Source organism: Lepus europaeus, chromosome 5 (genome assembly GCF_033115175.1).
Source record: "Lepus europaeus isolate LE1 chromosome 5, mLepTim1.pri, whole genome shotgun sequence".
NCBI classification, from domain to species: domain Eukaryota; kingdom Metazoa; phylum Chordata; class Mammalia; order Lagomorpha; family Leporidae; genus Lepus; species Lepus europaeus.
Genome location: NC_084831.1, coordinates 139,155,321 through 139,168,888, shown reverse-complemented (window position 1 = coordinate 139,168,888; position 13,568 = coordinate 139,155,321). Strand labels below are relative to the sequence as shown.

Sequence of the window (13,568 nt, the reverse complement as noted above, 5' to 3'; positions counted from 1 at the left end):
GGTGAGATTCCAGGCTCTAGAGCCTGAGCCCCCAGCCTGGGATCCTCAAACTTCGCTGTCCTTGTCCTTTTTACTACTCCTCATCGTCCTGACATCCTTGCCCACTCTGGCTGCTGCACCATCCCAGGCCGCATCCTCTGCAAGAACACTAGAGCCGGTACAGCACTACCAGACAGCAAAGGCCCGCAGCCTCTACTGAGGGGAGCTCGCGGGCAGTGGTCTGGCAGCGTTCTGCCCTTAAAGCACTTCAGGTGCGTGTGCTGCTGGACACCCCCTACCCACCCCACTCTTTACTCATGTTGCTGTAGGCAGAGGTGATTTGAGCAATTTGAAGGTAAGACTTGAATTCAAATCATGCTGCTCTGGCCACTAAACATGATGTTCACAAAGCTTTATTTGTTTACAAGATGCCATTACAATGTTAGAACAAAAATACCATGTACTACATTGTACACAGGTTATAGTCTCAGTGAGAAAAAAAGGAAATATATCAAAGCACTGGCAGGATCTCTGAGGGAAAGGAGTTCATTTTTCCTGCTTACATTTCCAAATATCACAGTCAGTCCCACTGAAACCCCCAGCTGACAGCCCATCCAAGAGAGGCCAAGGGACAGGCTTCCAGGACTGCCAGTGCAGTGAGGAGGTGGTTTGTCATCACCCCCATGGCCTTAAACACACACCCTACTTCTGACTCATTTCAGCAGTCACCTCACCCAGTGACCCAGTACCCTTAAGCTACCTTGACCCAAGTCCTGTGGGTGTGTGATGGGCCTGCCCCACACATCCCTGGTCCCTCCCTTTTCCTTCTCCCATCAATTCCACTCATTCTCAGACCCTAATCCCTTAGGTCCCACATCCTGCCCTAAAGAAACTCTGGACAGGCCACTTGGCTAATCCTCTACCTGCGGTGCTGGCACCCCGGGTTCTAGTCCTGGTTGCCCCTCTTCCAGTCCAGCTCTCTGCTGTGGCCTGGGAGTGCAGTGGAGGATGGCCCAGGTGCTTGGGCCCTGCACCCGCATGGGAGACCAGGAGGAAGCACTTGGCTCCTGGCTTCGGATCGGCGCAGTGTGCCCACCGGCGGCCATTTCAGAGGTTGAACCAACAGAAAAGGAAGACCTCTCTGTCTCTCTCACTGTCTAACTCTGCCTGTCAAAAAAAAAAAAAAAAAAAAAAAAAAAAAAAAAAAAAAAAAAAAAAAGAAAAAGAAAAAGAAAAAGAAAGAAAGAAAAAGAAAAAAGAAACTCTGGGCAATCTTTTATTAGGGCTCAAATGCTCCAAATTCAGATCAGAGACCTATGCACATCCACCCTGGCTTCCAAATGAAGGATCTGCTCTTCAAAAGCAGCCAAAGAGTAGGAGGAGCAAGAGGCCAGCAAGTGGAATGCATACTCTACCAGCTAGAGGCTGGGTAACCTGGGATGCTTTCTCAGACGGATTTCACTGCAGAAGCAAAGAAATCCCAAGGTTTCCAGTAGTCTGCAAACTGTCAGTACAGCTAGCTCTCCTGGCTAGCTGGTCAGTTCCATCCATCCATCATGGGTTCTCTGGCCACTTTGTGAGTCTCCAAAAAGACTGGGTTGTTCACATGTGTGCAATTTCCTCTTAAAATGGCTGCTCTACCTTGAGTTTTCTTTATGTCTACAGTGAAAGCTTCAGGAAGAGCTTCAGGGGCTCCAGGGGCTGAGTACCTGTCCCACGCACCAGCACAGGTCTCCCCTTGTCCCCGGTCACTTTTTGAGAAAGCGAACTGCTTCACAGCATGCAGCCATTCATCCACATGGACAAGCTGTACGTAGTCTTTAATGCCCACTATTTTAGTAGAACATTCAGTGTATAAAACCCTACAGTACGAGTCATAATCACATATGAACATAGCCAGCCTCTGAACATACTGCTACATATAAATAATCAATCAATGGGCATGTGGAAATGATGGCACCCAGAAAAAAAAAAACAACACGAAACCTGGCAACCTGTCAAGAACAGAGAACTGTTCCCTTTCTTACCAAACAGGAAAGATTCTGGCCGTCCACATGTGGGGTCCTAGGATGTGACACTCTGAGCTCTCCTTTTGTCTACTGAAGGGTCTCTATGGGTCCATCAGGTGCTCTGCTAAGCTCCTGAGACTGCAGGGACCTGAGAGAAGGATGCCACCTGCCCACCCAGCACACCATGCAGACTACATGCTCTGTTCCACCCTGGCCAGGTCGCCACTGGAGAAGACAAGGGGAGGGGGCGTGTAGGTGGGGAAGTTCTCCAGGTTGGTCTTCAAGAAGAGGAGATGCTCGATGGTCTCTACTTTGAGAGATGTTTGTTCTTTCATCGTGGGGCTGTTCAGGGAGGCAAAGATCCTTTCGGAGAAGGCTCCCGTGGCAGGACAAGACAGATAGATGGTGGCCAGTCTGGCTAGAGCTGGCCAGGCCCCACGTTTCTTCTCCCAGTAAGCCAGGGGGTCCTCCTGGGCACCAACCGTCTCGTTTTCCCGCAGGTACTTCCTGACGACGACGCTAGCCTGGTGGTTCTCGGTGGACAGCGAGGCCCCGCTCCTCTCAGACGCCAGCAGCCCCACACTCTCCAGCTGTTCCAGCAAGCTCTTTTCCCTCTGGCCCAGGAGGAAAGAGCCGGGGCCGCTACTTCTCTGCAGAGGCTCCTTCTGGCTCCTCCCCTCAGCCCGAAGGCTCTTGGTCATGCCGGCGGTGTTCCCCCGTGTACTCCTGGGGCTCTGCAGGGAGCGAGAGGCCGGCAAAGAGTATTCAGACACCATGATCTCCTTCACTTTGTACACAAGCACTTGTCTCCAGTGGTCGATGTCTGCCCCCACGGGCAGGATGGCCTCGATCTTGCCCTTGAAGCGGGGGTCCAGTAGGGTCGCCAGCACAAACTCCTCACGGTGGAACAGCTCATTGAGCTGAGAGTCTGTGGAGAGCTGCAGGGCCAGGCTCTTGGCCAATCTGATGGCCGCACTGAGCTGCCCATCGCTCTGTCCCTTGAAGTGCCTGTGAACCTGATCCAGGAAGATGTGCAGGTAGCGCAGCTGGGGTAGCACCTGGCTTAGCGAAGCCTCTGCCCGGCTTGCTTCCTGGACCACCATCTGGAAGGGCTGCAGGAGCTGGACAAGACTGTCCGTCAGGCTCCAGAACATGGCTGACAGGGCGGTACCATCCTTGCCGAGCTGGTGCTTCTCCTCATACTGCTGCAGAGGCTGCTGCTGCTCCACCAGCCACGCCATCAAGCAGTAGGCTGAGACCCAGTGGTCTGAGAGTGCCTCAAAGGGCTGCTGTGCTGGGAGGCCACACTGGAGCTGAAGCTGACCGAGCAGCCGCCGGGCCTCCACCGAACCTTGGAAATGGCTGCAGATGGCCCTGGCTGTGCCCAGGATGATCTGGATGCTATGATGGTGATACAGAAAGTTGCTCACCAGGGAGTCAAGGCAGTGGGCGAAACAAGGGATATGGGTGTAACCCTCAGCCTTCACCGCCAGCTCCAGGCCAGGACAGCCACCCGACACAAGGAACCCCGCTCTTAGGGAGCCGCGGCCCAGCCAGAGGCTGATCTGCTCCAGCAGCTCCGGCTGCTTGTCCTCTACCGCCCTCTCTAGGGGCAGGCCCCGGACCCAGAGGACTGCTTGCTTCCTCAGGCTCCCTGAAGCCACAGCAGGGTCCAGCCGTGTGGCTCTCCAGTGTGCGGTGACGGCCACATAATTCACGACTGAGTCCTGGGCCAACATGGAGGCAGTGAGGTGAACCCGGCCCCCCTCGGCCCACTGCATCTCTTGAAGCACCTGCTCTCCCACCGCCTCATGGAGCAGGGGCAAGGCCTTGTTGGAGAAGAAGGCTGGGGAGGGCAGGTGGTAGCAGGGGTCCACCTGGGCCATGAACCTCCTGAAGGGCTGGGAGGCAACAAAGGAGAGCGGCAGGGCCAGGCTGCAGAGCAGCTCTGTGATGCTGTGGTTCCAGGCCTGGGCGCGGGGCTGATTGGGGGCATATGTGCCACTCTGGCCATCCCAAGCTGCTGCAGGGGGAGCAGGTGAGGGTGGCAGGGGTAGGAAAGGCAGCTCAGGACTGCCCAGCCCCAGTGCCCTGTTGCTGCCTCCCAAGGGTATAGCAGCTGGGTGGCATCTTGGCACTGGGCACCTCCCGGACATAGAGCTGGGAGCACCTGCTGGCAGGCCCATCTGCTGCGCCTCCACCGCCCCTCCAGCCTTGACCCCGCCCCGCTGGCTCACTGCCGACAGCCTCCTCTCCCACCGCAGCCCGTGTTTATTGGCCAAGTGACGGACAAGGCCCGTGGTTTGGGACGGCCCCTCCACTTTTCTCTGTCTGACACTAGTGTGACACAGGTTGCAGATGACCTGGCAGACGTCCTTGTGGTCGGCAGTAAAGAACTCTCTGATGTCCAGCGCGGGCTGAGGACCTGTGTCCTGCGGGAGGCCCAGGGAATGCTGGGTAGAAGCCAAGCCCCTGGTCTCCGCATTCATAGCCCTCACCAGCTTTTTCAAACAGCGGGGCTTTGGGAGGCTCAGCTGGGTCTCTGCCTTCGCCTTCATGCCAGGAAGCAAATGCTTTTTCTTCTGCTTCTTCAGGTGCTGCACCTCTCCAGGCACATGGGCCAGGAGGATGGCAGCTTGGTTTGCCTCCTGGTTTACATCCAACCTCTCAGGACTCGTCACCTGAGGGGACTCGGGGAGGGGCTGGCCCCAAGCTGAGGCAGAAAGGGTCTGGTCCACGCTGGGCGGCAGGGACCTCGACCTCTTTCTTGTTGGCTGCCTTTCCTCTTTCCATCCATGTGCCTTCTGTCTGGATGCCTTCTTCTTCTCAGGCTGCACAGGGGCCTGCTGCCCAGGGACAGGTTTGAGGCCGCGTGCCCCAGGCTCTCTCCTTGGCTTACTCTGCCCAGGGCTGGCTCTGCACTTTGTCTGGGAGGCAGCTGGGTGAAGACCAGACCCCCCCAGGGAATGGGCTTTTCTCTTCCTATTACAGGCAGGTAAATCAAAGGTACCTTCTACCTGTCTCTCCAGAACTTGGTCGAGGTCAGGTAAAGGGACTAATGTGCCACTGGGCAGTGGGTGGGGGCTGCTCCTTAGAAGGGACAGGTCACTTTCATGCTCCTTTAGGGAACCACAGGGTCTGAGCTTCTTTCTGTGGCCACTGGCAGCCTTCACCTCTACTTCAACAAACTCAGATTTGACCTCAGTCCCCGGCAGGCCCTCCCTGGCAGCACTGCCAAGTCCGTGAGGCGTGTTGGTAGCTTTGGTGTTGAACTCGGGGCCAGAACAAGCCAGGGTGGCAGCTGGGCTCCTGGGTCTGGTCACAGGGGAGCTGGCACATACATCGGGCTCCTGCCCCAGTGATCCTGAGGGTGTTTGTCTCTTGGGGGGCTTTTTTACTTTTTCTGGTTCCAACATGCTTGGGACCTTGGGGAAATGAGATGAGCCCAGGCTGCAAAGCAAGATGAAGAGAACGGCTCTCAGCTGCCCAGCTTAACACCAGGTGATGCAAAGGAGGAAGGAGAGGCCCAGATGGCAAAGAGGAGAAGAGGAGCAGTGAGGCGTAGCACAATATGAAATTAGCCCCAGGACAAAACTCCCCAGACAAATCTCCTTGCTGAGGCAGGGCTTGCATTCCGCCAGCTGGAAAGGAGCACTCCCAAAACTGGGTCCCACAGCCCTCTGCACTTCAGTGGTTGCGCATCCATCTACTTTGCCAAAGGACCTGATTTTTCTCTTTCAGTGTTTATTGAGAATGCAGGAGGCACTTGGCTATTCTATGTGCTGTGTTCACATGGCCTCCAGATTAGCAGGAAATGTGTGAACAAGAGTCACATGTACAACATGTACAACCAGGGCCACGTGGCGCGGTGAGACTCTGAGAGGGGCCTGACCTCACCAAGGAGTCATGAAAGCTTCCCAGGAAGAGACCAGTGCTAGCTGCTACAAGTGCTGGCCAGGAGAGAATGGAGCCTTTCGATCTGTGTCCTGCACACTTGGCTGCATCGGCACAGTAAACGTGCAACGTCGCTTGAGAGCTGCTCAGTGAAGCATAGGTCCTGCTCACAGCTTCTTCTTTTTTTAAGATTTATTTATTTATTTATTTGAAAGGCAGAGTTACAGAGAGAGAGAGAGAGGCAGAGGCAGAGAGAGATCTTCCATCCGCTGGTTCACTCCCCAAATGGCTGCAACAGCTGGAGCTGGACTGATCCGAAGCCAGAAGCCAGGAGCTTCTTCCAGGTCTCCCATGTGGGTGCAGGGGCCCAAGGACTTGAGCCATCTTCTGCTGCTTTCCCAGGCACATTAGCAGGGAGCTGGATCAGAAGTGGAGCAGCTGGGACTCGAACCGGTGCCTATACCGGATGCCAGCGCTGCTACAGCAGCTTTACCCACTATGCCACAGCACCAGTCCCTGCTCACAGCTTTGAACTCCTTGGTAAGTCAGCCTCCTGGCGGCAGCACGGGATGGGGCGGCCTGCAGATACCAAAGACCTCAGGCCTACAGTGTCCTCTCAAACTCCTTTCTCTGTCACTGACAAACTCTAGGACAGACTGATTCCCCTTTCTCACCTCCCAGTCCCTGGCCAAGGCCCCAGTGACCACCTCATCACTTATCTGTGATGCCTGACACCTTCTGCTTTCCTCCCTTGGAAATGCTGCTTTTCCAGAGTACATACTTTCTTGGTTTTCTTATCACCTCTGCCTCCTTTTTCCGTCCCCTCTTCTACTGTGTGTCCCTTAAGGGTCCCTCAGGCTGCCTTCCTAAGTCCTTTTCTAATTCAACACAACCTCCAGGCTGCTTTTTTCATCTCCTGTGACTTGATGGTCACTGACGTGTTGGCCACTGCCAGGTCTCTCTGGCTCACAACTCTTGTGAAGCTTGCTGTTCCTAAGGCAAACTCTATTTTGGAAGTTGAGACACTGGCGCACGCAGATGAGCAAGCCCTAAACCCAAGCACAATCCCCAGTTCCTCCCTCCTCATCCATTTTCCTAAAGATTCGGTCAAGTTCAGGGTTCCAAAGAGAATAAAGACCTGAAGGAATCAGAAGGCAAATGGGCAAAAGGAGGCAAAGATAGATATTGATAGTCAAGGAAAAGCCCAGTCATGTAGGATGTGTTTCCCTGGCAAAGAGAGTTCATGGAGTTAACAGTCCTACCACCAATATTTGACAGTAAGTAGCCTGCATCTCTGCAGACCAGAACATGACACAGCTTATGTGGGAAGATGAAGAGGAAAATGTTATGGCACAACACATTACACTGCCACTTGGGATGCACACAGCCCATAGTGAGGTGCCGGTTCTAGTCCTAGCACCTCTGCTTCTGATCCAACTTCCTGCTAGTGCATCCTGGAAGCCACCGGATGATGGCCCAAGTGCTTGAGCCCCTGCCACTTATGTGGGAGACCAGGATGGAGCTCAGGGCTCCTGGCTTCAACCTGTCCAAGCCCTGACTATTATGGACATTGGGGGAGTGAACCAGCAGATGGAAGATCTCTTTTTCTTACTCTTTCAAGTAAATGAAAATAAACTTAAAAAGAGAGAGAGAGATGGAAAACCTGTACATTCTGACAGGGTGCTGTTCACCATTAAGAAGGATCACCAGAGATGGCAGGGCTGCCTCTGAACAGGTGACAAGCCAGTTGACGTGGCTCCTGGGAGGAGTGCCCAGACAGGAGGCCCTACTGCTGTGAAGTCTCAGAAGGGGTAGGGGACAATGGCTTTAAACCAATCTCTTTAAACCAATCTCTGAAGAACTTCGGCAGCTACCCAGAAATCAAATGAAAGCCCCCTGTGAGGTGATGCTTGTGGAAGGGCTAGATAAAGGCACAACAAAAAACCAGAGGAACTACTCCCAGATGTCAGAGCTGGAGAGGACTTACCTCAGCTCTTATTTCATGGTTGAAGAGACTGCAACACAGCGTCACGGTCCAGGCCAGCAGAAGCAAACCACATGCTTTTATCACTATTGATGAGGACACAGAACAGGGCATTAAAACCAGGCCCATAACAACAATGGTACAGAAAAGGGAAAAATCTGTCAGGACTGTAGCCCAGATCACACCCAGGACCTTTCTCTGAAGACTCACAAGCTCACTCCAGGACACCAGTCTTGCCATTTCCCAACCAGCCTCATCCCATCGGGAACTCTGTACCCTGCAGATGCTCTTGATCTAGTCAACTGTTAAACAAAAACTCATGAGATATCTACGACGAGCCAGCAGTGCACTCAGACAGGACTATGGCACAGTACTAGGCTGGCTGTCACCCGGGGCCAGGTAGAAGAGACAACTTGGAAAGAGCAAGCAAACGGGGGTATAGAACTGTGGGCAGGGAGGGATCTCCAGGGGGCCTTGGGCTCCCCTACAGATAAACCAGGTCTGTAACACTGAAGAGTTTGGACTTCCTCTTGCAGGGGGTGGTTTACCTTCGGCTATTGCTTCCAGATCTCCAACTCCCAACAGATCCGTTGGGTAGATCTAGATCTCACACAATCACTTGCAAAACAGTAATGCCACCCTAGGAAGCAAAAGGTAAGCTACTTGTGAGGCATATCACACACACTGGAGGGCAGCCACTGGGAGGGAGCCTCTGGGTGTACCCTGAGCAGATCGCATGGGCAGTGGCCTGGAAAGCACCCTGCAGCTGGATGGGAGAGTCAAGCACACCTCGGGGAAGCCAGACGTTGGGGTGGGGAGCATTTGGAGAGCTGGAGGAGGACAGGATCAGAGTGACTCCCTAGGGATCCTGTTAACTTTTCTAAGTCAGTTTTGGATCTGCTGAGCTGACAGTAATACTCTGGGGAGGGCAGAGGATGAGGAGACACAGAAAAACCCAAAGAACGTCATATTAAGGAAACCAAGGGAAGAGCCTTTCCAGAAAGGAGTGGTCCTTGGGGTCAAAGGTCATTGCAGAAGAAAATGAAGCCTTGGTAGTAGAGAGATGTGAAGAAGCAGGTGTCCAGATGCTGGAGGTGTGGATGGGAGGGAAAGGCCTGGCCAAGGTGAAATGGGAGCAGAGATGAATCTGACCACAGGAAAGCAGCAAAATCAATGATAGGAGCTTCCCGGGGGAGAGGGATCCAGGGCACAAAACCATGGAGAAGGGAAGGAATTTTTTTTTCTTTTTTTTTTCTGCTAGAGGGACAAAGTAGGAGGAGTATAGTGGCAGGGAAGTGCTTGATTAGGGTACAACAGCATGGAGGCAGTTCATGGCTGGCGAGAGACACTCATTCTCCAGGGGAAGCAGCCCAGTGATCCCCCAGCGACCCTAGCTTGCGATGGGAGGTGCCTCAGCAATGACAGACACACTGGCTCAGTAAGTCAGACTTGCTTCCACCGGCACTTGCCAATCCCTCTCCTCATGCGTTCCCAGAAGAAAGGGGCAACTCTTCCATTTCTCTTGTGCCTACCTCACCCCAACCCCTTCTCAGCTCTCACTCTGGCCAGGCCCACCAGCCACCTCTCCTCACACCTCCTACCGGGCGCCAGAGGATTTCAAGGCAGGTGCTGGGCCCTCGAGGCCTACATTTCTCATTCCAGCATCAGTGAGGAGGTTGAAAGGCAGTGATGGGAGGGATGAGAATAGAGGACTGTCTCAAAGAAAGAGCACAGCAAACCAACACATACTTTTGGATCGTGTCCCACATGCAAATTTGGCTGCACACAAAACATAAGGCAGGCCTTTTAAATAACCAAGCATCATTAGACTTCAGGCCGTGCAAAAATTATCCTAAAGGGAATTATGCTAACACAGCCCACCAGCAGAGCCCTGCGCTCCTTTCTGGGAGGTGGGGGTTCCCAGTGGATTCGATGCATGCCCTCCCAGGTAGGCTCTGCGGGATCGAACAGTGACCCTGCTATCCACTAGCTGGGATCCAGCGCCGGTGCGCCCCTATTTTCCCGTAGACATAAGCAAGGGAAAGAGTAGCGCCAGAGTTACGGATTAAACGAGTTAACAAAAGCTCATGGCACGTCTCGGCACAGAGGATTTGGTCAGAGGGCTGTTTTGGAAGATTCTGGCATCACCTAGCGGTTTGGGGGGCGCGGAGAAACTGGGGAGAGAAGGCTAGCCGAGGAAGCGGCCACCTGGGCCGTGCGGCTACGGTGCAGGCCCCGCCACGCTGCCCTAGTCCCCAGAACCTCGGCTCTCACGTCAGTAGGGCGGGGGCTGTGCCGGCCCCTACCCGGCTTACCTTACACCAGGTGCTGGGGGTGGGGCCGGATGCCCGCCGAGACAGCGCTGGCAAAGCCGATCTAGCCCGCGCGGCCCCGCACGGTAGCCGCTGGCAGCTCCACAGCCCTCAGGGAAGACCCACAGCCCCGTAGCATCGCAGCCCCAGCGCCCGGTCGCCCACCACCCACCGAGTCCCATTTGGCGGGAACTCCAGGAACGCACCAAACGGCCAGCGAGAGGCAGGCCGGGGAGGATCTCCGGGATCCCAGGCGCGCTAGGACCTACTTCCGGGGGTCTCTGCGCTCACCCCTGCCCCGGCAACCATTGGTACGGTCCACCGGCCCGCGGAGGGCTCAGGTGCGCAGGCGCCCGCAGGGGCTGCCGGAAACGGTGGGTGGTGGGAGGGGCGGGGCTAGTCTGCTCGGCCGGAAGTCGTCCGCTGAGTGGCGGGGATGGACAGCCTTTAGTGCCAATGGCTTAGCCCTTAGTACTAGTTTAGCGGTATAGACGTAGAGAAAGCACTTAGTTGACCTTAGTTAACACATGTTCGGTGGTGTCACTCCGTGCCACGCTCTCGCTGGTGTTGGCCAGGATTGCCTGCTCCCGGGCCCCTTCCGCCCCGAGTCCGCACGCACAGACAGAAGCGGGCGAGAGAACAAGGATTGCCTTGGGGGTCTCCCTGCCTTGAAGGCCCACCTGTCATTTCAGGAACCTAAGCCAGGGTGCCTCCTGGGACGGCTGCTCATTGCTTAGTGATGCCCCCCAGACCTTAGCGCTGTAGCCATAGAGAGAACACGTGTGTGTCCTTATGTAGTACATGTTTGGGGACGTCTGCTCCTCCACGCTCTGGTCTAGGCAGGCTCAAGTGGGGGTCACCGCCGCAGACTAATACCTCGGCAAACCAAACCGTCCACGGGCCACAGACGCTGTGGTCCCTGGGTAGAGCCGCTCCCCCCAAGGAGGGAGACAGCTTGTGTCTCACAGGCTGCCTTGGGCTTCTCTTCCCCGCCAACCCAGGCACAAATTCCAGGACCCAGCCTGGAGGCACGCGTCCCTTTGACCTTGTGGTAGTCTTGGCTTTTCCTGTTGCCTTTTTCCGCTCCTGGGCAAAGCAAGCCAACATCGGCTGGTCTAGTCCTCTCTGGGACCCTTTGCAACAAGAGTCTATATGCAGGCTTTCCCTCTTGGTCTCCTCTCTACCCCTCAGAGACAGCGGTGTCAATTTCTCTATTAGCATGTTAAAATGGGAAATGTTACAGTGTGAAAGAAAAATTACTCAAACACTTGTTAGGGATGGTAAGGAAGACTCTTTAAGGGGACGGCCGCGGGGAGGGTGCTTACAGCTCGGAAGAGAGATCGTGTTCAACTCCTAATCCAGAAAGCACAAATGGTAACTTACAGCCAAGGAGCAGACAGGAGGCAGCACATGGGCAACTACTCAGTAGTAAGTACCCTAACTGCCTTCTCCCACATTGCTTTAGAAGCGCTTTCCTTTTCCTGATGTCACAAAGTTATTCTCTTGTTTTATTTCACATATTTTGACATTTTGCTTTTAGAAGCATAGTGTACTGCAGTCTGTTACAATAATTTTGTACCTTGCTAATATAGGTAATAGAGTGACATTGTTGTTTCAATTTGCTTTTCTTAATTATAAATGATGGCTAGCACCTTTTCGTGGCCACAAGTCTTCCATATTACTTCTCTTGTGAATTGCCTATCTGTGTTCTTTGTCTGTTGATCTACTTGTGCTGTTTTTGCCTTGCAGAAAATTTGCATTTTAATTTAGTTAAGCTTAATCTTTATAGCTTCTGGTTTTCTATTTTTTTCTTTCCCTTAGATACATCTTCCCCATTACGTAAAATTTTTTTAATCTCTTCAGTGTTTTCTTGTAGTACATTTATAGTTCCATTTAAATTTGTTAAATTTCCATCCATCTGCATTTATTTTGTTGCCAGACATTGGACCGTATCTGCTGTCTTGCCCATCTCTTTTTCACCATGTTTATTATATTCTTAATTCTTAATTGCAAATTTAAGTTCATTTCTGGACTCTTATTTTCTCCCATTTATCAATTTGTTCATGTGCCAGCACCATTGTTTTAATATCTGTTGCTCAGCAAATTGTAACTTTATCACACTTTTTAATAGCTGCCAGTGTCCCTCTCGTCATTCTGCTTTTCCAGAAATATCCTTGTTATTCCTTTCATGCTTGTATTTCCCTGAGAAATTTAGAATCAGCATAGCAATTCTAGCACCTTCTCCCTTGCCTCCACTGCACAAAAACATCCATGTTTTTACAGGGAGGACACGGGACTTTTGAACCAGACAGACATGCAGATACAGAAGCAAGCCTTGGGAATTTTTCACTGCACTGTTCCCCAGGTCCTGTTTCACATGTCAAAGCACACAGGGTGGGGCTGGCACCACCAGCATCCCACATGGGTGCTGGTTGGTGTCCTGGCTCCTCCACTCCTGTTCCAGCTGTCTGCTAATGGCCTGGGAAAAGCAGCAGAATATGGCCCAAGTGCTTGGGGCCCTGCACCCACCTGGGAAACCTGGATGAAGCTCCTGGCTCCTGGCTTCTGCCTAGCCCAGCACTGACTGTTGTGCCATCTGAGGAATGAACCAGCACAAGGAAGATTCTGTGTGTGTGTGTCTGTAACTCTGACTTCCAAGATAAATTAAAAAAAAAAAAAAAAACTACACAGGTTGTTGGCTGCTTAGGGGGAAGAAATAGCGATCCTGGTGCCCTGGAAACATGAAATGCTGCACAGAACTGAAGAGACACTAAGTAAAAATTTATCTGATGAGTAGTTGGCATCTAGTGATCAGCCAGGCACTTTAATCTGTGACCTCAGTTCCTGTTCACAACCTCCAGCAGGCAGGCCCTACTGTTACTATACCAATGCATCCGCACAACTGAAACTGAGAAGGATGAAGTCGTGTTCACTTAACTGCTAATTGGTGGAGCTGGAAGTGGAGCCCCAGCAGTTGGGCTCTGCACCCTAACCCCAAACCTGAGCTGCTCAGTGAAGGTGAACTGCTCCTGGGAGGCTGGTAGAGGAAGAAAAATGGGTTTGCTGAATCACCTGCTGCTGACCAAGAGCCAGGCTGTTGCACCTGGCATTGCAACTGAGACTCCCGAATCTGCAGTGGTTCTTCAGCGTCCAAGGATCCTGTCAGAGGAGAGTCACCACCCCAGTGTGTCCTGGGCAGCTTTCAGTAAGCAAGAAGATCCTGCTGCTGTCATGGCCCTTAATCCTCGGGGTAGGGAATCAACAGGTGCTGTGGGTTTCTTCCTTTTTTAAAAAACTATTAATTTATGTGTTTGTTTGAAAGGCAGAGTGATAGGGTTAGAGGGACACACGCACATACATCTTCCATTTGCTTTTTCATTCCCCAAACAG

At 53.0% G+C, this 13,568-nt stretch overlaps 1 protein-coding gene across 5 annotated transcripts; it reads right to left on the bottom strand.

Moving 5' to 3' along the window:
- Positions 1-1,186: 1,186 nt before the first annotated feature.
- On the bottom strand, positions 1,187-10,531 carry LOC133760397 (zinc finger BED domain-containing protein 6-like). 5 transcript variants are annotated; one of them, XM_062192822.1, is made up of 4 exons: positions 10,182-10,531; positions 8,415-8,506; positions 7,870-7,952; positions 1,187-5,438 (listed from the first exon to the last, which is right to left on the bottom strand). In XM_062192822.1, exon 4 carries the CDS (start codon positions 5,402-5,404, stop codon positions 2,180-2,182), a length of 3,225 nt encoding a protein of 1,074 aa, XP_062048806.1. In that variant the 5' UTR covers positions 5,405-5,438; positions 7,870-7,952; positions 8,415-8,506; positions 10,182-10,531; the 3' UTR covers positions 1,187-2,179. The 5 variants fall into 5 exon arrangements, with proteins under 5 accessions (XP_062048806.1, XP_062048809.1, XP_062048810.1 ...); XM_062192825.1 differs by having other exon boundaries at positions 10,351-10,531; XM_062192826.1 differs by having other exon boundaries at positions 10,385-10,531.
- Between the last annotated feature and the right edge of the window lie 3,037 nt (positions 10,532-13,568).